Source organism: Falco biarmicus, chromosome Z (assembly GCF_023638135.1).
Source record: "Falco biarmicus isolate bFalBia1 chromosome Z, bFalBia1.pri, whole genome shotgun sequence".
NCBI classification, from domain to species: domain Eukaryota; kingdom Metazoa; phylum Chordata; class Aves; order Falconiformes; family Falconidae; genus Falco; species Falco biarmicus.
This window is the reverse complement of record NC_079311.1, coordinates 1,186,800-1,210,589: the sequence shown is the minus strand read 5'-3', so window position 1 is coordinate 1,210,589 and position 23,790 is coordinate 1,186,800. Positions and strand designations below refer to the sequence as shown.

The following is a 23,790-nucleotide window of genomic DNA, read 5'->3' as shown; positions in this document are numbered from 1 at the left end:
CACTTGTCCCAGTTCCCCGTGAAGGCACAAAAACTTCTGTACTAAACATGAAAGGGGTTGTGGGATAGGAATGATTGCTTAACCCACCAATTCCACTGAAAAGCTACTGATGAAACTCCATTCTGATGTTCCTTTCTACAGTAGGTTAAAAATCAAAGATATTACTTTTTAATCAATAACATTTGATAATATGCTAATTATATATCACAGGATGATTAAACTAACATGGGAATTTCAATAGACTTTTGTAACATCAAAAAGCTACACAACAATTCGTTAGTTTGGCTGAAGGCCCAGCTTTTCCTTTAAACCTTTCAGAGACATACCAAGAGTCAAGTATACCTCCTCTGTGATCAGTACCCTTTATTTGCCTAGTGATGCCTAAAACTGATGTACGCACCTTGACTGGTTAGCCATGGGATCCTTCTCTTACAACTACTGCTTTCCCCTCAATCCTTCCCCTTCATTTTGGGGCATGACACCACGAGAAGTTATCTTTGAATCTACAATATGAGCAAGCTACAACAATTCTAGAAGTATAATATGCAGTGATACTAGAAACGTAACGATTAGTCCTTTCACATCAGAGCTGAGGTGGTGTCTTGTCACAGCCCTTACCTATTTATATCACTTTTGTGTTCAGGATGATCCAATCATATTTCAAAGGCCTTACACCCACACAAAGTTACAGTGCTCTTTTTTGCCCGTCTTCTATATGTACATTCTTCCATCTTGCATCCAGATTAGGTAACTAAATGCTTACTACTGCGTTCTCTATTTTCAGTCCTTTTCAACTTAGCTTCAAGAATGTCCTATACACCTTGATGCCTCTGTACACTTGAAGTTAGCGAGCATTATACATCCCCTAGCAGCTGAGAAGGACCCCTCCTCACAGCTTTCACTCTGCGAACCTGTGTAAGAAATCTAGCAAAAAGGAGCAGCACCCTTGGCTTGCGCTGGCTACAGTGCTCCCAACATCATGTTCAACTCCTGCTCTTCAAACTCCAGGGTTGGCCTAAACAGACAAGTCATTAGGTGAACCTGGTACTGTTTCATATCTTCATCAATGGCATAGAAAGTGGGGTCGAGTGCATCCTCAGCAAGTTTGCAGAGGACACCAAGTTGAGTGGTGCAGGTGACACACCTGATGGACAGGACGCCATATACAGGAACCTGGATGAGCTTGAGAAGTGGGCGCACGTAAACTTCACGACATTCAACAAGGCCAAGTGCAAGGCCCTGCACATGGGTCGGGGCAGCCCCCAGTATCAATACAGGCAGGGGGACGAAGGGATTGAGAGCAGCCCTGCCAAGAAGGGCTTAGGGGTACTAGTGGATGAAAAGCTGGACGTAAGCCAGCAATGTGTGCTCATGGCCCAGAAGGCCAACCACATCCCAGGCTTTATAACAAGAAGTGTGGCCAGCAGGTTGAGGGACGTGATTCTCCCCCTCTACTCTGATCTCGTGAGACCCCACCTGCACTACTGGGTCCAGCTCTGGAGTCCTCAGTACAGGAAAGACATGGAGCTGTTGGGAGTGGGTCCAGAGGAGGGTCACAAAAACGATCAGAGAGCTGAAGCCCCTCTCCTATGAAGACAGGCTGGAAGAGTTGGGGTTGTTCAGCCTGGAGAAGAGAAGGCTCCAGGGAGACCTTAAAGCAGCCTCTCAATATTTAAAGGGGGGGCTTATAAGAAAGACAGGGACAGACCTTTTAGTAGGGCCTGTTGCAGTAGGACAAGATTAACAGTTTTAAATCAAAAGACGATAGATTCAGACTCGATGCAAGGAAGCAATTTTTACCATGAGGGCAGTGAGACACCGGAAAAGCTTGCCCAGAGATGTTGCAGATCCCCCATCCCTGGTAACATTCAATGTCAAGCTGAACCGGACACTGAGCAACCTGATCTAGCTGAAGATGTCCCTGCTCACTGTGGGAAGGGTTGGACTAGATTAACTTAAAGGTTCCTTCCAACCCAAACTATTCCATGACTCTATGAATACTGCCTTTCTCTTTAGTGTGTTCTCTTGGTTCTTCCTGAAATCCTAGGAAAAGTTGTTCAGTAAAAAGGGAAATACATAGCCCAAAAGCAGTAAAAGACATGCAGCAAGAGCATCTGAAGTACAAAAAACCCAGTGAAGGTCTCCAGGAAAGTTATTCTTCCTTCTCAGAACCCTGTACCTCACCAACATTTGTGAAAAATTAAGAAAGGTAGAAGGGTCTGACTTATGTCCTCCTTAGGATGTTATCCGGGGAGCTGCTGCTTCTTTCTCCACAAGTTCTTTGTCAGCCATGACTTTTTATAGGGGTATGTAGAGGTAAAGAACAGTGCCAAGCAGTCTGTTGCAAGGAGTGCCTGAAATCTTGCTGGAGATGGGGACAAGGGCACCCTAGATACAGGAAATACGAGAGCAGAGACATGAAGAGGTGGCAGAGACTCAAAAAAGCAGGTAGCAAGCATTGTAAAAAAATAGGCAGAAGGCATGGAGGGGCAGGCAGTTACCTTCCACCTGACAAGAAGCAAGAGACAGGCATTAACATAAAATAGGAAGCAGAACAGATTCAAGTATATTTGCATTAAATTATTTTTAAGTACATCCATCTGCCTCTGCAGGAAGATTATTTTTTGGAAATGGAAAGCAAATATACATACATGAAACCTTTTTACATTAAAAAATACTGTATTACTAAGTTTTGTACTGGAAGAGTTAATTACTATAGCAATGATTTTGATTTTGTTATGAAGAACTCAGAAAATATTCATGTAAACTTAGAAGCAAACTTAAGTACCAATTTCTAACAATCATTTTTACTATTTCAAATTCCCAGAGGAAGAGTTCATCCTTCAAGCACACTCTTCATGACTCCTATTTACTGATAGCCTGTTCCCTATACCATAGATCAAAAAGAACATCTGTTAGAGACAAATGTTGCAAGCCAGTCAAGTACAAAACTAAACTGTAAAGATAGTCTGAAAGATAAAGCTTGTTCCTTTTGCAGTTCAGTAGATTGATGGCACATAAAAATCCATTTTAGTTTCATTTTCTTCAAAATAAAAAAAATTAATATATTCTAGTTTTATGAAAAATAAATACATTCATGGCCTTTCTCTTCCCTAACTCAGGAGAGTTTGGAACCACCATGACAAGAGCCGTATTCTTCTCCCCACTCTAGTATCACTGCTATCAGCATGTCAAACATGCAGGCAGTTTCAGTCTTTCTCCCCCCCATACTCATCTCACTTACATCATTATATTCTTTTGATTAAAACTGCTGAATTTCTAACTCCTAGCACTAACAATAAGGGTAGGAAATGTGGGAAGAAGTAACATCTGAGAAATTAACACATCCAAGATGTCCATGATGCCACTGTTTCACAGGGAAAGATTCATGCCCCAAGTCAGTTTCCAAGAAGAATAAATTACAAAAAAAGATTATGTTATTAAAATCAGAAAAAAGCAAGCGAGGATTTTAACAAATATGCCAATAAACATTCATAGGCTGTTAAAAAATTTTAAAATACCACACCAGCTTTAAGAGCTTAAGAGTCCTTCTCCATTTGAATGTGCGCGCTCCAGCTGCAGGTTACTGCAATTTTCACCAATACGTGGAACAAAGGAAAGCATGCAGCTCCTCTCTGGTTGTAAGAGCAAGTAGCTCCTCCACGATACAGCATACTGTGCACACACACATTTATCCTTACAAAGGTCCAGTTAGATTTCCTCTTGATGAAAGAGATAAGTTGCCTTCACATTGAAAACACAGAACATGCACCCTGGAAGTTACCATAGACCAACCAACACGCAGGACAGCCTAGAGTATGGGGTTACAACAGGAAAATACTGATGTAACTGGATCTGATATAACTGTAAAGACCTGAGCGCTCCCTAGTATCTGTACAGTTAAGAGTTACTGGAATATTCAACACTTCTGAAAGTCATTTATATTTATACTTTAATACACTTGAGACAACTCCCACTTTTACGCGTGTGCAACGCATGCTCCCCTTCCCTCCCACCTCCATACACTATACAGTTGCTATACTGACAAGAGTTGTACAGCCCTCCAGTTTACACAAGTCTGTAACATATAATCACCTGCTCTATCATGAAAATCTCCAATACGTATAACACCTATACTAGCCTACCAGCAAAGCAAACATCCATTAGTAAATGTTCACTTCTTTGAACGATAACTGCATTATCTGAAAACTGGAAATTAAATTACTAATACAAATCGCATCAGAATAATAATGCCATTTGGGTATTTGGGTTATTTGAATTTTATCAGAGTAATGATCTCTATCTCAAGTTAAAAGAATTTCAAGTGTAAATGAAAACTGTTCCTTCAAATTAGGATTACTGAACTTGGAAATGTATTACCATTCTCTACCAAGTCACCTAATGCACCACAATTACTTTCCTCGCAGATATGTAGGGAAAATTAGCTATTACTAATTGGTTGCTTTCATCTCCTCCCTCCCTAGGACCAGCAGCGCTCCTGCATGGTTGGTGCCACCTCCTGGGGAACAGCAGTGTAGAATGCCAATCTTCCATCTGGGTTTGTAATTAGGAGCTTCAGCATCCATCCCTGGCTGAGAAACTTTGACAGCTGCTGTGAAAAATCAACAGTAGATAAATATACTGAAGAAATAAGCAAGTAATAACGATCAGAGAGGACAACAAAAAGCAGAATTACTTAAATGTCACGTCCTGCAGTTTCTGATCAATCCTATAATAATAAATCAAATAGGTGCCGAAAGATGAAAACAAATGCTTTCAAGTTTTAATTTTCCTGCTTCTTTCAATAAGGTGTTTTTTCCAAATTAAAAATTTAAATTTTTTTTACAGTAAGAAATTGCACAAACATCAAGATCAATTTAATCATTCTTCATTCAATGATTTTTGGGTCAAACACTGAGGGGAAAAAGAAGCCAAAACCATATCACTAATCAGTGCAAAAATGCCACAAATACAGCTCCTGAACACAGCATGTTTTCCACACTGCTTGCAATCACATGAAAAATAATGCACCTTTGAACCAGGTATGAGTTGCTGGGGAAGCTGATCAGGACCACACATCTTTGCTTTTGCATAGAGGAATTTACAAAAACACATGGGCTGGGCAAGGCCTGCAAAGGCCAGCTGTTATTGTAACAAGCAATGTTAACATGTTTTATTTAATGCATTATCCAGGTTAAGAGCAGTGCTCTGCACTGCATTCAGACATGGTGCTTTGCAACTACCCTCCCATGTTTTTCTTGTCACAACTCTGCACACATAATGGACTAGTAATTTCATCTAAAGGATGCTGTATGCCTATGCTGTGTCCCAAACCATGAAGGGCAGTAAGGCAGCCAACGGTAAAGAAGCAGTCTTTACACGTATGCAATTTGTCAAAAGAGATTTAAGCCCCATGCTTCCCTCACTTGCAATGCCACAGAAAACAATAATGAACTAAATACTGAGAACAGCATGTTTCATAACTGCAACAAGATTAAATTGCAAAAAAACCTGTCCAACAATTCTCTCAGGTCATTACATGATCTGATAATACTGTTGTGGTGGGGTTTTTTTCCCCTGTCTGTTCAAAATAAGCAAGCTCTGACACGACCAATATGCTTCAAGCAGCTCTCCACACAGCTGAGCTGCCCAGGACATGAATTGGATTATTAGTGGTGCAAAAAGCCTCTTTAGTCAGTAAATATCTGTTCAGTGATGCATTTGTTTTTTGTATTTACAGAAAATAAGCTCACACACTGTTTTTGTACTTTACTTGCTTTCTTCCTGCTGCAAATTCAACTGCTTTCGCTTCCATTTATACAAAACATTCTCAAGATGTTTGTCACAGCTTGCCTTTCACTTAAAAATCCATGGGAATACTACAAGCTATACAAACAATGAAACCAGTAGTTTTTGTGATTACCAATCCCCCTTTAGATACTTTTCACTCTTCTATTCAGCTATTTCATTTGCAGTACTGTTTACTCTCACTGTAACCATTTGGTGTCTTGTTTTCGCCAGTACAAGCCTTCCCATCCTTGTTCACCCACAAACTTCACAAACTGAGCTACATAAATATATAAGCATGTAACTGCTCCCATGTAAAAAAAAAAAAAATTCCTCAGTATTAACTATATGAAAGCATCCTCTGATCTGAGCAACCAACCAGCCACATATGAAGATCCACAAAATTAAAAGCATTTTATATTAATTTACAAAACTTCACTGAGTTCATTCCAACTGAGTTTCTGCTCCTTCATGGATGACATAAATCCACAACTCTGTCCCTGAGAGCAATTAGCAATCAATATCACTATTGACCAATGCATGTAATACACTGGCCATAGCTCACTTCTATATCCTTTACAAGTTAACTTATAAAGACAGTTGCACTCCCCATTCCAAGGAACCCAAAGCACTGCCGTATTCTACTATGGCATCACACATATTGAAACAAAAAAGTCAAAAGACATCTCCTATTCTTGATTTCAGATGAACTACAAATGGGCAGGATGACGAGAAACAACCAGCAGTCAACTATCACCACCACCTATGTCACAGGTAATGCTTTGGGCTGGTAAGAGATCACAAACAGGGCTGACGTTAGAGATAACACACCTGTGGAGTAAGGCAGGTACCTGGGTGACCACAACCAATACAAAGCTAAAGTAACTGCTAAAACAGAGGGTGTATCAGCCCTGCACTGTTTAAGCAGAAAAAGTTGGAAACACAAAGAAGAAAGGCCTGCATTCCATGTAAAGATGGAGGATCAATTACTTGAGAGATCTGGCCCAGGAGTAATTCAATCATTCCAGTGAGCAAGGAGGATGATTTTAGTTCTCAATGGGTTTGAAAGAGAAGGGAATTCAAGGGAGCAAACTCCAAGCCAAAGACAATACTGCAATTCAAGCAAAAACAGAAACTTGAATGCCATAATCAGAAGAAAAAATTTCTTAGACATACTACAGAGAAGCAAGTAGCAGATTTACCTGCAGCTTAGGCTGCAGTGCGTGATGGAAGTTGTGTCAAAACTTCCTCCCATATTACAGGCCCAAGCTAGCAGGAGGAAGACACTATGCTCTGCAAGCAGAATAGTGTGAAAAATTAGTGGGCAAAGACAAGAGGTTAGTTACCATATCATCCTAACTTTAGACTGCTGGCCTGTCATGAAACAAGACACATGAAAAAACCAAAACATTGCAGACTTGGGTGAAATAATGCTTTGGATGACCTTGTGACCAGTGTGTTTTTCCATAGTGTCAAAGAATGCTACAGAATAAAACATTACATAAAAAAGGGCAAATGGAAAAAACTATGAGGACCACTGGGGCACTCTTTTTAAGATGTGCTGGATTTTTCAATGAAACAAAAATCAGGGCACATGAGAAAAGCAAGAACAAGCAAAATGGAAAGGAGCCTCAAAAATTATTTCAAGACGACCAGTACAGCCCAACTTTTAAAGCAGCCGATATGTTAAGGCAGATGGGTACTGATGCTTGACTAGGAAGAGCCTGGAGTACAAAACACACTGTTCTCCTGTAAAAACATATGCATTTTTTGAAAGCAAGTATATTTTCCTGGTTTTCTAGAAAGAAAGAAACTAAAAATGTTACAAGATTTTCCTCCAGCGAGGCCAGCACTTGCAACAGATGTTACTAATGGTTTGGGAATGGAACAGTTTGTTCTGAAGCAGTTTCCATAACCTACTTTTAACTTAGGCTTTGCTTTTGAAGGAAGGCTCTCCACCAAAACTGACCTCCAGTTCAGTGTCCTTGAATAATACTTTCTAGTCATTAAAACTGTCCTTGAATAGTACTTTCTAGTTATTAATTTTATGGACAATGTCTGTCATAACACTGGCAATAGAAGCACTTCATTTACCACCTGAAACAGCAAAATGCTAGTAGCAAATGGAACTATGCCACACATTTCAATACATTTGCTTCCATTTTTTTGCTTCTAAATTACCAAAGGGGAAATTTTGTAACTTGCAACACAAATTTACACCACAAGTTAAACTAACTTTTTAAAGCTTACACAGGTTGGCAAACACCAGAGTTTAATCCAAATGGTTAAGCAAAATCTTTATTAAAAGATGGTTGAGTCTAACTTCATTTAAATCAGTGGTAAAATACCTATTGACGAAAGCTAGGATTCCTGCCCCCCTGCCCAAGTACACAATTTAACTAAACTGGCTTCACACTAACTGAATTGAAACTCCATTGTATGAACAAATCATGCAGCCAGCCAAGTAATCTTACTACAGCAGCATTTAGCTTTGCTTACTGTTCATTACATTGATGTCCATGCAGAACTTGAACATTGAGAACTTCAAAATCAGGACCAAACCTTCCACTTACATTGCAAACTGCTTTCTTGGGCACAGCTGAAACAGCTTAAGTTGTTCTCAAAACAGCTCTACTGCTGCTTCAGTCATTTATTAACTTACTGTAAAATTTTCTTCATTCTTCATTTTGCAAGACCCTGTTTACAGCCACACAGAAATGTGTGAAACTGTTTTTGCCACTAATCTGCAGGATAAGCAAGCTTTCCACTAACACTGTACAAACAAAAAGTGACGAGGCCACTTTCCATTGTGTGTTTTATCTGCACTTCCACTTCTGACTCATAACTCTTTACAACTATTTTACATTAATCCACAGAAATAATTTCTATCATAATTAAGTTCTCCTTAAGTAGTAGCTCTTTGTGATTGTAAACCAAACCACTAAAAACTTTCTGGCGACTTATTTGACCCTTGTTCCTGACAAAAACAAATTTAGAATCGCAGAACCCTGCCACTCAGCTGTTTTTTCCTTCTGTGATGAGTGTTCCTTTGATGTAAATTTGGCTGTGACAGTGCACACAATAATAGAAGTACCAATAAATAGTGTGAATAACATAGTTAAGCCTGGACATAGCTTTGGTGGCAATGAGAATAGGAAGAGGGAAGCACAGCATTACATGAAGAGGTACGTACATTATGTATGTTTTGGTTTTATAGAATAAAGGCAGATAGACACATACACTGGTATATCATATTTGCATTTGGTCTTCATGTACTTGAAAGAACCACAGAAAGTGAAGGAAAGCACACAGATACTTTGAACTCTGTCAATACAGCCAGACATTGAATGAAATTATGACTGCTCTCATAAAACTGCAGTGGTTTACCTGGACTAAATATTTAAAAAAAAAAAAAAGTAGCCATCAGCACACCCTTTGTGCTGGAAAAGACCTAGGCTACATCATCTTGGTCGCTCAGTGTGAAGTTCTAATATGCAACATCCAAAACTAAATTATACCAAGTTACACAGGCAAACCCTGGTGCAATTCTTACACAACATGGGCATGCAGCGAGCAGAAAAACCCTTCTCTTCTCTGCTTTTAACCACTCCAAACTGCACACCTCCTGGGACTATTTTTCTCTGCCATCCATACTCTGGTCTTATAAATTCAGTGGTTCTCCACTGCATCACAAATACACTGAGATGAGGAGCCTTATTGAAACACAAGATCTAGTTCCCATGGCTTTAGTCTGAAAGGTCTTAAAAAAATTATAAAACGAAACCTCCCCCAGCTAACTGATCATTCTCAGCAGGAGTTATTAGAAAACAGCAGACAAAGAATAAAATTAGCAGGTAATGAAAAATAATCAAAACCGAATACTTTAGACCATTCAATAGGCATTAAAATAAAATTACTGCCTGCATAAAAACCGTTACAGAAAAACCAGAGCCTAATTAAAAGCACAAGAAAGCAGCAAACTGGAACCACTTAAATTACGGACTTCAGGGCCCTCTAGTGGTTAAAACATCGATACGAGAAAATCCATGAACTTTTTCCTATAAGGCTACTGAAGTCTACTGAAGTAATGCATTTTATTTTTACAATTCCCATGTAATTAGGAACACTTAGGCTGGAGAGCTGCCGAGTAAATTGCCAGAAAGGGGAAAAAAATACAAGGTAATATCTGTTCACAAAATCAGCTAATGCGTGGTATTTTTTTGTTCTTAATAGAAATGAGAAGTTACTAACATTCTCAGCTGTGCACAACCCAAAAAAAAACCCCATATAATCACTCTTTCAAACCTGCATCAGAATTACCTTGTTTCTGAAAAATTCACTTGCTTTGCTGGCTTATTACATCATTTCACCTTCCTCTGGCACCCACAAAACTGTCAGTGCACAGCACCAGCAACAAAAAAAGCCAAAACAAACAAAAATAGGAATTGATAGGAATTGTTAATCTTCACCATGGTGTAGTGAGAAATATTTTGGGCATACTCCTATATAATTGATTCACAAAGGAGGGAGTTACAAAAGTAATCCTTTTTTGCACTAACCACAGAAGTCCATCTGCTCGCAACTAGAGAAGGTTTGTTACTTCCTCCTAATCGGGTATTTTATCTGCCCAAGTCTTAACAAGCCACTTCACTGCAAGGAAATGCATTGATATTGCTTTCTTAGTAATTAGAGTAGACTTTCAGCTCATTATGGCTTTGCAGTCCATACATGAGCTGAGGGAATGAAAGAGCCTAGTATGACAAGAGCACACTTCACTACAAGTGTAAGCACCACACCACCACTGAATGATGATGAATAACACTTTCCCAAGCCACATTCTCTTAAGATGCCTAACACCAAATCAGACATTTTCAGCCCCTCATCCCAATCTTGCCTCTCATGTACATGTGCCCTTGAAAGTTTGATAGCTGAGTACAGCAACATCTGTGCAAGTTCTATAATGTGCCACAAAAATCAGCTTTTCCCAATGAGATGATGCCTACCGACCACTTCATGTCAACTTTTTATTCTTTTTTCTAAAAGGGGGTAAATAAGGATTACACTGGCAGAGGTGGGGAACAGAATGCAGACTGATTCAGCAGCTCAGTCATCTGGAGCATTACAGCAAGCTACAAAATGATGACTTGGGTGGAATTTAAGTGAGGTAGTCAAGGTACAGAGTTGACTGTCAGGTAGGTACCATTCACGTGACTGTGATGAATTTTCTTTACAATATGGAAGGGTGATAATACTTGTATCTTCTCCGCAGTACAAAACTCTGCCTATGTAATACATCCCTTTTTCTTTGGCCTTCTGTAGCTTTGTTAACACACAGAAGAAAAATATGATACTTTGTAACTAGTTCATTCAAAACAGAAATGCCAAACTCAAAGCTAGTTCTCTACAGCACAGAGCTGCACAGTTAAAAAAGAAACAAAGTGAAAAAGCTGGTATTTTCTCACAAAAAATTACATCTGCAAGATTTCACAAGTTCACCACATATGTTCATAGGATGGCTTTATCCTTCATCTGTCATCCTACAAATTAGATCCTATTCTGGCTTTATTCTACAGTAAAATTGATATAGAAAACATGTAATGAATTTACTCTTGAAATACACAGAGAAATCAAAACATAAACAGATCATCAGTCACGATATTTGCAAGTTTGTATCCCAGTTCAAGATAGTATACAAGGACAAACAGAATGAAAATACCAGTTGCAAAGGTTTTCTATACCTATCCACATGAACAGAAAATAAGTTTCATGCCTTTTAGAGATCTTAAAACTATGACAAATAAGAAAAACAGCCACACAACACCACTTTCACATCCCAAAGAGAAGTGTTTGAGCACTGAAATAAATCCAGTGGATCACATGACCAGAAATGTGGAAGCAAGATGGTCTAAATGAAAACAACAAATGTTTAGGCACACAAATCTTTCATAGGTCGGACACAGAAGCCATGAATTACAGTCTAAATACAATTTTCAGAATGGCCACCCAAAACTTAGTTGGAATTAGGTAATTTTCAACCTAGTAGCAAACTATTTGGGATTTGGGGAATTTTCAGCCCAGACATTCCAAAACAGGCCATTACAGAACTGCACGTACATACTTGCTTCTAGATCTAAATTCCATCAACAGCTATGCTGTAATTAAAAAAAAAAAAAAGGCAAAAAAAAACCCCACAACAAAATCCCCATAGAACATACCTCATGGAAGTTATACTGTTGATGAGCTTTTCAGATTGATCTGACAAGGTAGACGGAAGTATTATTTCAACTGGCTGCAGACGCAAAACCCGACTCTCTAATTCTAAGCGAGATGCACAGTCCCGAAAACTATCAAAAATTACTTCTCCGGTAGTTGGTTGGATTGCCTGTTGAATAATAATAACAACATCATATGCATTGAATATTTAAATTTTCAGGAAGTGTTTCAGTAACTCAAACTGTTAAGCCAGAAATGAAATTTATGGCATGTAGCACAAAATTATATAGCACCCACATGCTTATTAACAGTGGCAGATCAAAAAATCATGTTTTTCAAATCTATGATACGATAGTAACTTCAAACAACTATCACAATTTTATCTTAGTAAATGATAGCAATACCTTAACAGTGTAAATGTGTTCCTGTTATCAATCCAACATTGCTTGACTTTTATTACTATTTATGTAATTGGAAGTCTACAGAAGGTACATGCAATTCAGCCTGTCATAATAGCACCTGCTTTTGTTGTTCTCTCCCAGCTGCAGTGTGGCAAACACAAGCACAATCAAGACACTTTTAAATTAATGAATTACCAGCAGACTAGGCTTTTGTTATCACTGTGTTTTGCCAGTTAAACAATCCTGATTTTAATCTTCACCATAAAAGAGAATACAAATCTGAAGAGGAAACAATAAAAGTATTAAGACTCTTCCTCTAAATAACATTTTGTAAAGGAAAAAAGTGCTCACAAGCTTTAAAACATTGACCCTAAAAACATCTAAAGTTACTAAAGCATCTGAACTAATATTTCCCTATATTTGGTTAAAACACTGTTACGTTTTCAAGTGGTATGGCAGCAATAACAGTGTTAGGAATATTCAACTATCAACTTCAGACCTTTTCTGCAGTTTTCAAATGTAAGGCGCTCACGATTCACACACAGATGATATCCTATCTAAACTGCACCTTGTTACAAAATAAACAAAACCCAAAAAATTCTAAAAAACAGGACAATTGTAAATTACCACCCACCTTTCAGAAAAACTCCAACAAAACAACGCCCCAAAAAACCCCACATAAACCCTAAAATATCAGTTCCCCTGTGAAACTAACTTACCATAATGCCTATAACAATGTCACCTTTCTTCCTGTCAAATTTTTCTCCGTTTTCACAGACACAGAGGAGGTAGTTATCAGGGACCTCTGTTGTTACCTCTTCGACATCTACAGAATCATCTAGCTTCAGCAAAGGGTTCACATGTAACAAATGTTAAAAAAAACACCAGGCAATACACAGATTTTGGTGCATTATTCACAGGTCGTTCTGGATTTCAGTCCTTCTCAACTAGATTTTGTGTTAGGTCTTCTGGACTAAAGGTCTAATTTGACTTTCATTAGCTTGACTCCTATGACAATTTTGGTGAACTCAGATGACTGTCAGCACCGAGGACTGAAGTCAGTGCGTGGCACGCAAAGGCCATCTTTGAGTGTCTTGTGGGTCTCCTCATTCAAGCAAGAGCAGCTATTTCAAAAGTTAAACCAGCAGCTGATTCTGCACACGGGCTGCTATACCTTGCCATTTTGACTTCATATCCACACCACATGCACCTAACAGAAAAAACAGAATGCACCAGGTACAAAGCACCTGAAAAGCAGGCAATGCTTTACAAAAGTATACATCTTAGCAGGAGCATTAGGTTAGTTGCATTCAAAACTTGTAGCATACCTGTCCACCAGGTTGGGTTATACTGCTGCACCTGCTTTCACTGAGTTTGCCAACCACTGCGATAGAGTCTGTAAGTACACTAGAAGTTTTCCAACAAAATCTCAGGACTTCTATCTGCTTCCCTGACCTACTCCTTAAATGCAACCTCACAGGCATTAATCTAGCAATCTTTTTAGCTCTTGGTATCTAGTAAGTACTAGTTTGAGATACTAAAGGAAAAAACATGATGTAGATAATGCAGAAGATATGAAAACAAAAACCAGAAGAAAAGAAATTAAGACAATTTCACTGGTTGAAATTTTCACTATCTCATTTTCACATTTCCTTTGTTTTAACAGTCAGGGGTCAGTTACCCAGCTAGATTTTCAATAGTCCATTGATTTTATCACCTTCTTTTCACTTAAACCAAACCAATCAATTCTTCCTTCACACCCTCTTGAATCACTATTGTTATGCATTCTCAGTTTGGTCAAACAGGTAGCTGAAGACAAGATCTACAGAACACTGTAGACTTGGGAAGTCCACTCTCTGACTTCAGAAAGCAACTACAGTAAACACAGGCCCTGCTGTTTCACAACAAACCTAGAGCCCTGAAGAGATTAAATTCTTTATAAACCCAGCACCACGGTTTACCACAACTTAAAATTAAAGGAACTTTATTTCCTGCTGCCACTCTTATGTCAACCGCTAGCTACTCATGTTTCATCTAGCTGGTAATACTAGAATTACAGCCTCTCATACATGGAAGATTATAGTCCAAAACCAAACTTGTTTGAAAAGGATATCTTCTCCAATAAGTGTAGACTTAGTGTAGAGAGCAGTCAGTTTCCGGCTGAAGAGAGAGCTTTTATTTTCTCCAGCAGCCTTCAGTGCTGCAGTTTCCATTTGTTTTACCACTCCAACCTACAGGCACACAGCAAGAAACAAAATTACCTCTTTGATTAATAACAAATAATTTATTTAAACAAGTAATTTTTTATTATTCTTCTGTAAATTTGGAGATCTTTTAAAACGTACAAACAGCAAATGCATCATTAAAGCTGAGCAGCAAGGGCAGAGGCTAGCATTGATCCTGCTACTGAGGATATAAGGCACCGCTTGTTCTTATGTTCTATCCACTTCTAACTGCCCTCTCAACTTCTCCCATCCTATTTTGAAATAATTTTGCTAGAGTTCACCACTTGCCAGAGAACGGTTGCTGCTATCAATTTAGATTCAACAGGCCCTTTTCTCATAAGCAGAAAAAAAAAAGAGGTATCACAGAAAGTCAAAATTACAGGGATCAACAACAGGAAGGAAAAGAAAGAAAAAACATCTGGGCTAGGATAAGAAAAACAAGGATGTGAGGAAGAATGAGACAGAGAGAGAGAGGATATATAAGTATTTCTATCAAATGCAAAGGCTTGATAAAAACCAAGAGAAAGAACTGTTCTAGAAAACACAAAGATACCTTTTGTAAAATGAAATAAGATTGAATCTACTTAAATTTTGTGATGCTCATCACAACAGCAAAATTGAAACAGTTAGCCATTTTAACTGCAAAAACAGCTGATGAGTTTCCCACTCCTCAGCTGAAACAAGACTAGTACAGTAAATTATTTCACTGCTATTCTGTCCTTAACACCATTTAATAAAAGCCAGGGATAACCTTATATCCTTTTGCTACAAGTCGCCGCACATGGACAAACAGTCTGTGAGTCGGTATACTGGCAGTCATAAAGTTATGATCCTGATGACAATAAATGTTTAGTTCTTTAGCTGCAATCTGCAAAGTACAAGAAGAAGAGTCAGACGATAGTTTAAATTGTGACATTTTGAAGGAAAGGAGCTCATCTCTGTGACAACACTGATGCACAACTACAAATAGAATTCCAGTGTCAAAAGGAAAATGTTACAGGAAAAAGCCCAGAGAGCTGGGCCTCTCCACCTTCTGTCCCAGCACATGGTCACAAACAGGGGCCTCAGTATCACAGACTTCACGTGCCAGATTACTACGCTGCATGTTTATCTTTACCACCATGACGTAAACCACCTACACCACACACACAGATTCTGCAACACAGTTCAACAAAGGGTCAAGTAATTTTCACAACACTAAAAATGCAAAAAGAATGGAGGTATTTTAATTGTGGTTATACAGATGGTATTAAGCTAGCTAATCAATTAAAATACTGAAAAATCAGTATCAAACAGCAGTGGAAACTACATACTTCACAGAAAAAGAGTAACAACACTTGTTAAAATGTGACATTACAATGTACGCTCTCTAATTGCTTTTTTGCCCAATGACTAGGGAGAGTGGTCTTGAACAGGAACTGCAGACAAACACTGAATTCTGTACCTGGATAGTGTATTTCTGTTTCTGGACTGTGAGTGCACCAGTAAGCAAGTAGACAAATTACAGAGTACAAATTTGATTATCATAAGTAATTCCCAGTAACTAAGCAAAGTTTCTCACTGGTCTCAAGTGTAGAAATAGCACAGATCAAAGGCTGGTAGCAATGACTTTGGGACAGATCATGAAAAAAAAATATCATTATGAAGCATTTATGAGCCATCACTTTAAAATAATGTTTGTTGCAAAGTACTTTCCAGTTCCTACAGATCTAGCACATACAGGTGCTGCATCTGAACATGCATACAAGATGGTCTCTGCACTCAGGCTATACCAGCTATATGCATCTACTTTTACAGCACTCACTCCACTGTCTTCCAAACTGAAATACTCCTAGTAGAGTTTTAGGCCACGATAGAAAATTCACCTCTGAAAGTTTTTCAGTTTTAACTCTGACAAATAATTACTCTATGACCTCATCTTAATTTCCCCATATGCAGGACAGCAAGCACTAGCATATGATTACAAAATCGTAAATGCTATTGTGGTAGAAAGCATATGCGCAGTGGATAGTCTTCAACTTAAGCATGCAGATTTTTTGTCTTGAGTTTGAGTACTAAAAACAACCTATGAAATTTATGCCCCACAAAAACCTTACTTCTGGGAATCGCCACAGACCCTAGTACGACACCAACACAACACAAGTGTCTTTCCATAACCCTGGCAAAAATTACCTCTGCATCTTCTCCAAAGAATCGATATTTGTATCCACATTCCACACACAAAACAGCATCCTTATAGCGTTTCTTCATTTCTATGAATTGAAGTTCTAGTGGAGTGTAAATACTTTTGGTTCTCTTATTAAGGTTTGTATCTGAAGTATATTGGGTATTTTCATAAGACTTCAGAGATGCAGAAAACTGACTAAGATCACAATGTAACTCCTCCTGTAAATAAAAGATGGAAAAGTATAGTTAGGAATCATCAAATAAATCCATCGCCCCTGCAGACCTTGACTCACATAGACCATAGAGCTAGGCTGTTCTTGCATCAAATAGCCCCAAGAACTGCAGCCAAACTATTAAAGTAGGATATACAGAATACAGTTTAATTGGAATTAAAAGTCATGGAAGTCAAAGATATTACATCAATTAGTCAACTTCAACACAGTGCTCACACATCTCAGCTGAAATCAGATCCCTGTGGTATCATAAGCTCTCAAAACAGACCAAGAGGCACACAGGCTGCAAAGACCGGGCAGTCAAAACCGGTCAGATATAAAAATAAGGATGAATTACTACTCCAATTTACAGATGAGAAACTGCACCACAGAGAGATTAATGGTGTTCCAAAACGCCACAGTAAATCAAGAAATAACCCAATTCAGTATGAGTCTCAGTTGATCGTCTCAAGCACCAAAACTGTATTTCTTCTCCAGTCTACCCTTCCTTCATAAGCTCAGCAAACCTCCCAAAATAATTTATTCTTAACCACACGAAATCTATATAACAGTTTCTAAAATGCTTAACAGTTAAGGCTTTGAGCCCACTCTCTTGGAATTTATCATTTACAGTGACATTGTGTAGCCTATGTTAGCCAAGCAACTTTAGCTCTGCAACTTTGTTTTGTTCGTTATTGTAAGCAGGGTGATGGATTCAGTCTTTTAGAAGTGCAGTGAACAACACTGATAAGATGCGCTTCACTTACAGCAAAATTCCTCCTCACTTGTATCAACACCAAGTACTCATAAAAGTGATTTAAAAAATGAAATACAAAGACAATACTCTCCACAAGTTTTTAAAGTGTATGACTACACAAAACACAATTGAGCAGGTTGTGCCGTGAGTTTCTGTATCTGCAATTAAATATGGTAAACTTCCATTTCTAACAATTGTCCCATCTAGATTACAAGGAACGAAGTCAACAGACTGTTTAGGAGCAATGGTAGCTCAGAAGAAGAAACACAGAGGTAGTGCAAATCATATACTTTGAGTCATGGGAATGTACAAAGAATGCAGGTAGAAGACAATGGGGAAAAAAAGACGACTTATCTGTACTGTTAACTGCAAATTGTGAAATTCCCAGAATTGCACAGAATCAAGGGACGACCTATTTGACAAGCAGACACCATAGACAACATAGCCGAATACAAACAAAGCTGTACCATGCCTAGAACTCAGATGGCCCCAAAAGCTTAAATGTCTCAGCTGCAGAATCCTCAGCCTAAGGATTCAGCTGTCTTCAATCCAAGCTCTGTGCCAGCCAAGCAGCGTGACCGCATCTCATTTTACAGACAAAACTCTTGTGAAAAAGCATGTGAAATAAGGTCACAAAAGTAAAAGTACTAAAAACACACAAGGAAGTTGAATGGCTGTAAGTTAGCTGCTTAAGGAATTTAGATGAAAATTAGTCACATAAAAAGGCTGTAACTCAGAAAAAAGCAAGACACAAACACCTAAGATAAGCCACTCCAAGGATGGCAGGCCAGCCCTTCCTCACCTGATTGCCTGGCCAGCCCACTCAGTAAGTGTCCTATAAAGATGCTAGCAATGCTCTGTCAAGTATGTCATGAATCCTCACTACCTACTGAGCATATTAAGTACGGAATAATTGCTCTTTACTTTTACTTTCATAGTATCATAGAATGGTTTGGGTTGGAGGGGACCTTTAAAGGTCATCTAGTCCCACCCCCCCTGCATGGACAGGGACACCCCCCCCCAGCCCAGGCTGCCCCCAGCCCCGTCCAGCCTGGCCTTGCGCCCTGCCAGGGATGGGGCACCCACAGCTGCTCTAGGCAGCCTGAGCCAGTGTTTCACCACCCACTTCACACACACCTTGCCTGCAGAATCTCTCTGCACACGCTTAAAGCCAACCTTCCTCATGATCTAGGAAGGGAGAGTTAACAGCTGCCATCATCTCACAGACAATGTGTGATCAACTGGACCCAAGTGCTCTTTGGCAACAAGCACCTAAGCATATGAATATGCAGTGGCAATACTGCTATAAAAAGCACACCAGTGTTAGTGCACTGGAAACCAACTTTGGAATAGGAAGGCATAAACACTGCACCAGCTGATACCTGGAAAATCAACACACACATCTGTTCAAAGCAAAAGAGAACCCTGAATTCTGCAGAAACAACCAACCATCTTAGGCCCACAGCCTGGTGGATGGAGAGTTGCACATTCCTTTGCTCACCGAATGTGCACTTCTGCTGTGCTTACTTTAACACACCCATTTTTAACCGACAGCCTATACCAGCCACGTGCTGTCTCCAGTGTTACAGAAAAGAAAGTCACCAAATACTTCCCATGCGTTTTGCAAATACGTACATGTGTTAGAACACACACATGTCATAATTTCAGCATCTAGAACTGGTTCTCAAACACCTGTGAGACACACCGAAGTATGATTTACAGGTTAAACTAGCAGGGACAGCATCTGATGTCAATGTAATTGCACGGACAAAGGATCAGAAATCAAGAAGTTCCAGACAGACAAGGGTTTGAAAGAGGGACAGAGAAGGAATTAGTTTTCTGTGTTCTCCAACTGACCACATCTACATATCCTCAATCCCTTATAACAACAGAAATCTCTTGCCACAAGCTGTTGAATTCATTATTCTTATATTGATCTCATGTTCACACAACTCAAAACAACTCAGTTTAAGGTCATGACCTTCAGACACGGAAAGTCAAATCAACTTTTACAACCTTTCACACAACTTCCTTCCTTCAAAAAGCCAGATGTAAAGCTTTGTTAAAGAGCAGTTGAGTCCCAACACACCGCCACCACAGTAAGCCAAGAGACGCCTTTTAGGACCTGAATACTTCAAAATGAGCAAGCTGGCCCAAACCAAACCAATTAACTAATGTTAATTAGCCCCATAATTAAATGGGAAACAAAGCACTACTACACTGTTATTGATGTGTATCATAGGTATAATGATAATTTTCAAGGGAGCTATCCATACCTTCTGCAGATGGAAAAAAAAAAAGTGGTATCTTTAGTAGTAAGGTTTTTTATAAACAAGGGGATTAAGCTACATTTCAGTAATAATTCTGAATCATATATTTGCAAAGAAAGCCTGTTAGGAATTTTACAGCCCATATCAAAACTCATACAACTTGAAAGAAAGCTGAGCAAAGGGACACACTGAACATTTGTTATTACGATATTATAGGTTCGTTCACAGTAACAAGATACACTGCCAGCATTTCTGCTCATTACTGATTTTTTTCAGTGGTATCACAGAAGAGCTGTAAGATGCATTCTGCTCACTGTGCTAAGACTGCCAGGAAAACATCTGTATACAAACACCGGTCTACTGGGTCGTGCTGCATTATTTCATGACAGAATACAAAAACACAAAAGGAATCTTGTGCCAAAGCTTGCTTTCCTTAAGCCATAAGAAGTAATCTACACAGCACTGGATCAAAGCTCTACATACCTTCTGAGCAACCTTTGGGCTACTGTCCCAAGATTGCAGATGGTTTTTCAGTTCTGAACTTCTCCCAATAATAGCAGGACATTTTTCCAAACTCAGAGATTCCTTTTCCTGAGAACTATCCTTCTGGACTCTGTTACACTGCTGGTCTGAATCACTGCAGAATTCTCTCAGTCTGTCTAGAGTTTGCAAACATATACGAGGCTTTTCACACTTCAGAGGTTCTTCTTCAGTAAAAACACACAACAAAAACATATTAGCAACTTATTTGCTGAAACAGAATGTCTACCAGAATGACATCAGTAAGCAGAGAACACAATCAGCTTGCTCCGTCTCTCTCTTCCCTGCATTCCCTCTCCTCTCCCATTGCACTATTTCTGCCAGCCTGATCGAACCATGCATGTAATCAGCTTAGTTACTTCCCTGGAAAGTCAATACTCCTCACTTAAATGCTTCTTCATACATGGGAGAAGCAGTACAATTATTTTCTGGACTGATAATTGTAAAGCCACAAAATTAGCTAAGAATATTGGCAGACATGGTATTTTTTTCAGCAGTTTTTAAGGAGTAGTATTGCTAGTTGATGGTGTCTGAGTGATACTTCATCATATCCACAAAACTGCATATAGCACCCTCTTTAAAAAAATTATAGCGGCTAATTCTTTTCAATGAATTATAAGTGTAATGAACTTTATATTCAGTGATTACTTTTTTTCTACTAGCACCATTAACTTTTTTAATTCATGGTTCAAAGCCAAATAGAGCATGGGCATTTTCACTGTAATTAAGTGGTTGCCATTTCGCAGTTAAGAGCACTGCATTAGAAGTATTTACTCTAAGGTAGTCTTTAGGTATCCCAGTCAAAGGGCAGACTCCACAGAGCTGTCAGGTGTCAGTAAGCTTCAGCCTGAGACTAAAAGACAGATTGTATAATTAACACAGAAAGGGAAGTTACAGCATTTCTGCGTGGGCATCCAGACTTCACTGACTGAACAACCTGTTAAAGCTGAGTCAGCTGAAGGGGATTTGCAGAGTAATTTTGGAGCAAGGCTCAAATACCTAGCTTCTGAGCCACAGACAGGTGCTTTAGAAGTGTAGCTATTATGCTCATAATGGCTCTTCAGAGATGTCTGCTATACTCAAGAGATACTTCCTAAAGTATCCAACATTTTTTTTTTACATTTGACAATGAAAAACTATTTATTGGGTATAAATGCTTGAAGGTTTGTTTACAGTCAACTCACTTTTATCCTGAGTCTTCAATGGATTACAGATGTCTTCTAGAGTAATCTGTTGTGCCTTGGTCTTCTTCTCACAGGGTTCATTGCTTTCAGTTGATTTTCTCCTTTTTGTGCCAAATTCAGAAGCCTGAAACATAAATTAAACAAAGTAGTTCTTTGCCATCCTCCACAAAGGAAAATAACGCACCCATCATTACATAAAGAGGTAACGTAAAATGACTTTACAATATATTAAATCCCTAACTATTTTACCTATCTACATTTTTTTCTAATAAAATAGTTCCTCTAACATTCAAGGCTACAACACGAAAAGAGATAGTGCATTCTGTGAAGAAATTGGCTGTTGCACTAGAGAAGAAACACCTGCAGCTACCACACCTTCAAAAGGCAGCTTAGAGCTAGAGAACTGAACCAGCACTTAACAGACTCTCCCATCATACCACACACTACTGCCCTGTGTCTGAATCAGATCTCTTCTGCAAATCCTCATTTCCACAGTTCAGAGCCCTCCTCTTGCCAGATACTGGCTATTCACCTCTGAAAAGCACGGCTTCCTATAGCCTACATCCCAATGATGGAAGAGTGTCTTCTCCACACCGTCCCCAAAGCGTTAAAAGATTTTCCTAAACTATCTGTAAACACCTAGCTAGCATCATCCTGAGTTTGGATAGAATACAGTACTTTTGACTAGTGCTCCTTAGATGGCTTTTGACACATGTACTTTTAACACTTCATAAACAGAAAATTCATCAATTTATGTTGTTTCATCACTGATGTTTTCTGTTTGACAGAATGTAAGAAATATGACTAAATATAAAGAAGTAACTTGCAACTGCAATAACGTATAAACACACTACCATTTCACTCTGCAGACAAACACAACTGGTGCTTTTAGCAGCTTGCATGCACGATTCATATGGTAATCTCAAGATGTTTTAAGTGTATTACTGGGAAATTCAATCTCCTTGTAACTAAGCAGGAACTCTATCCTCAGTCAATAAGCTGGTAACCTCTACATAATGCATCCATATGCACAGCCCACAGGAATGGCAATGTTTCCCTTCCACATCCACTATTACATACCACCAGATCAACACTAATTACAAAGCAATTTTTCTGCATGGACAGAAAGGGACAATCACACCTTTTGTAATGTATTTGGACCAAAAGTAACAAAAAAGGTTGATTTGAAACACAACTGAGAAAAGCATGCGTTCCCAGGGGCTAGAAAGGGCTAGAAACACAAACTACTGGGAGACTGGAGAATATGAACTCAGAATGAAATCCAGTTGCTGAGACAGCAATTTTTTCCCAGCAGCAGCATGGAGAAGCTGCCGTATTGCTGCAGGCTCCCTCAGCCCTGCACCTAACAGTGCAGGCAGAGTTGCCCGAGCTCCACCACGACCTGGGCCATGAGCTTAACCCGCTGCACGCCGGGCGGCAGAACCTGTGCCAGAGGGTCCAACACGACTGCAAAGGCGCTAAGGCCCGTGACCCAAACTTGCACGCCAAACCCCTACCAAGCCTCAGTTCCAACAAGGCGGGCATGTCCTAGCTGTTTCCGAAGAACGAGGTATCGCTACCGTGTTACACAAGGCAACGATGCTACAGCAAGCACCGGTGACTGGAAGGCCCCGTCTGTTGGTGGGGCCACCGCAGGGCACCTGGCGCGGCGGGGCCGTGGCCAGCTCGGGCCACCCTTTCAGACACGACTTAGTGACACGAGGTAACCAGACAGGCCCGAGGGCCCTTCGCCACCATCAAGAGGTGACAGGACCTGAGGGCCCCTGCGGCCCGGCCCCTCGCCCTTCAGGCGCCCTGAGCCCCAACCGCCACCGCCCCGGGCGCACCGTCTGCCGGGCGGCACCCTGCTCCCCGCCGCTCCCCGCCGCTCCGAAGAACCTGCTCAGCACCAGCTGCTGCCCCCCGCCGCCGCGTTCCCGCCGCCGCCCCCGCGGCATGGCAATGGCGGCAGCGATGGCGGAGCCCGGCCGCGGGCACTGGCACCACCTTCCCCGCCGGATGCGACAGCAGGCGC

General features: G+C 39.8%; 1 protein-coding gene across 4 annotated transcripts in view; it reads right to left on the bottom strand.

The window, feature by feature from the left end:
- Positions 1-23,781, bottom strand: part of MSH3 (mutS homolog 3) — a 113,134-nt gene extending 89,353 nt beyond the window's left edge. For 2 of the 4 annotated variants that reach the window (XM_056323951.1, XM_056323950.1), the window contains exons 1-8: positions 23,603-23,781; positions 21,756-21,879; positions 20,515-20,738; positions 16,799-17,011; positions 15,378-15,494; positions 14,515-14,632; positions 13,121-13,263; positions 12,003-12,169 (exon numbers count right to left, since the gene is read on the bottom strand). In XM_056323951.1, the coding sequence (XP_056179926.1) occupies positions 12,003-12,169; positions 13,121-13,263; positions 14,515-14,632; positions 15,378-15,494; positions 16,799-17,011; positions 20,515-20,738; positions 21,756-21,879; positions 23,603-23,713 (1,217 nt within the window). In that variant the 5' untranslated portion in view covers positions 23,714-23,781. The remainder of the gene's footprint in view (positions 1-12,002; positions 12,170-13,120; positions 13,264-14,514; positions 14,633-15,377; positions 15,495-16,798; positions 17,012-20,514; positions 20,739-21,755; positions 21,880-23,602) is intronic. The other 2 variants (XM_056323949.1, XM_056323948.1) reach the window with 2 other exon arrangements.
- Between the last annotated feature and the right edge of the window lie 9 nt (positions 23,782-23,790).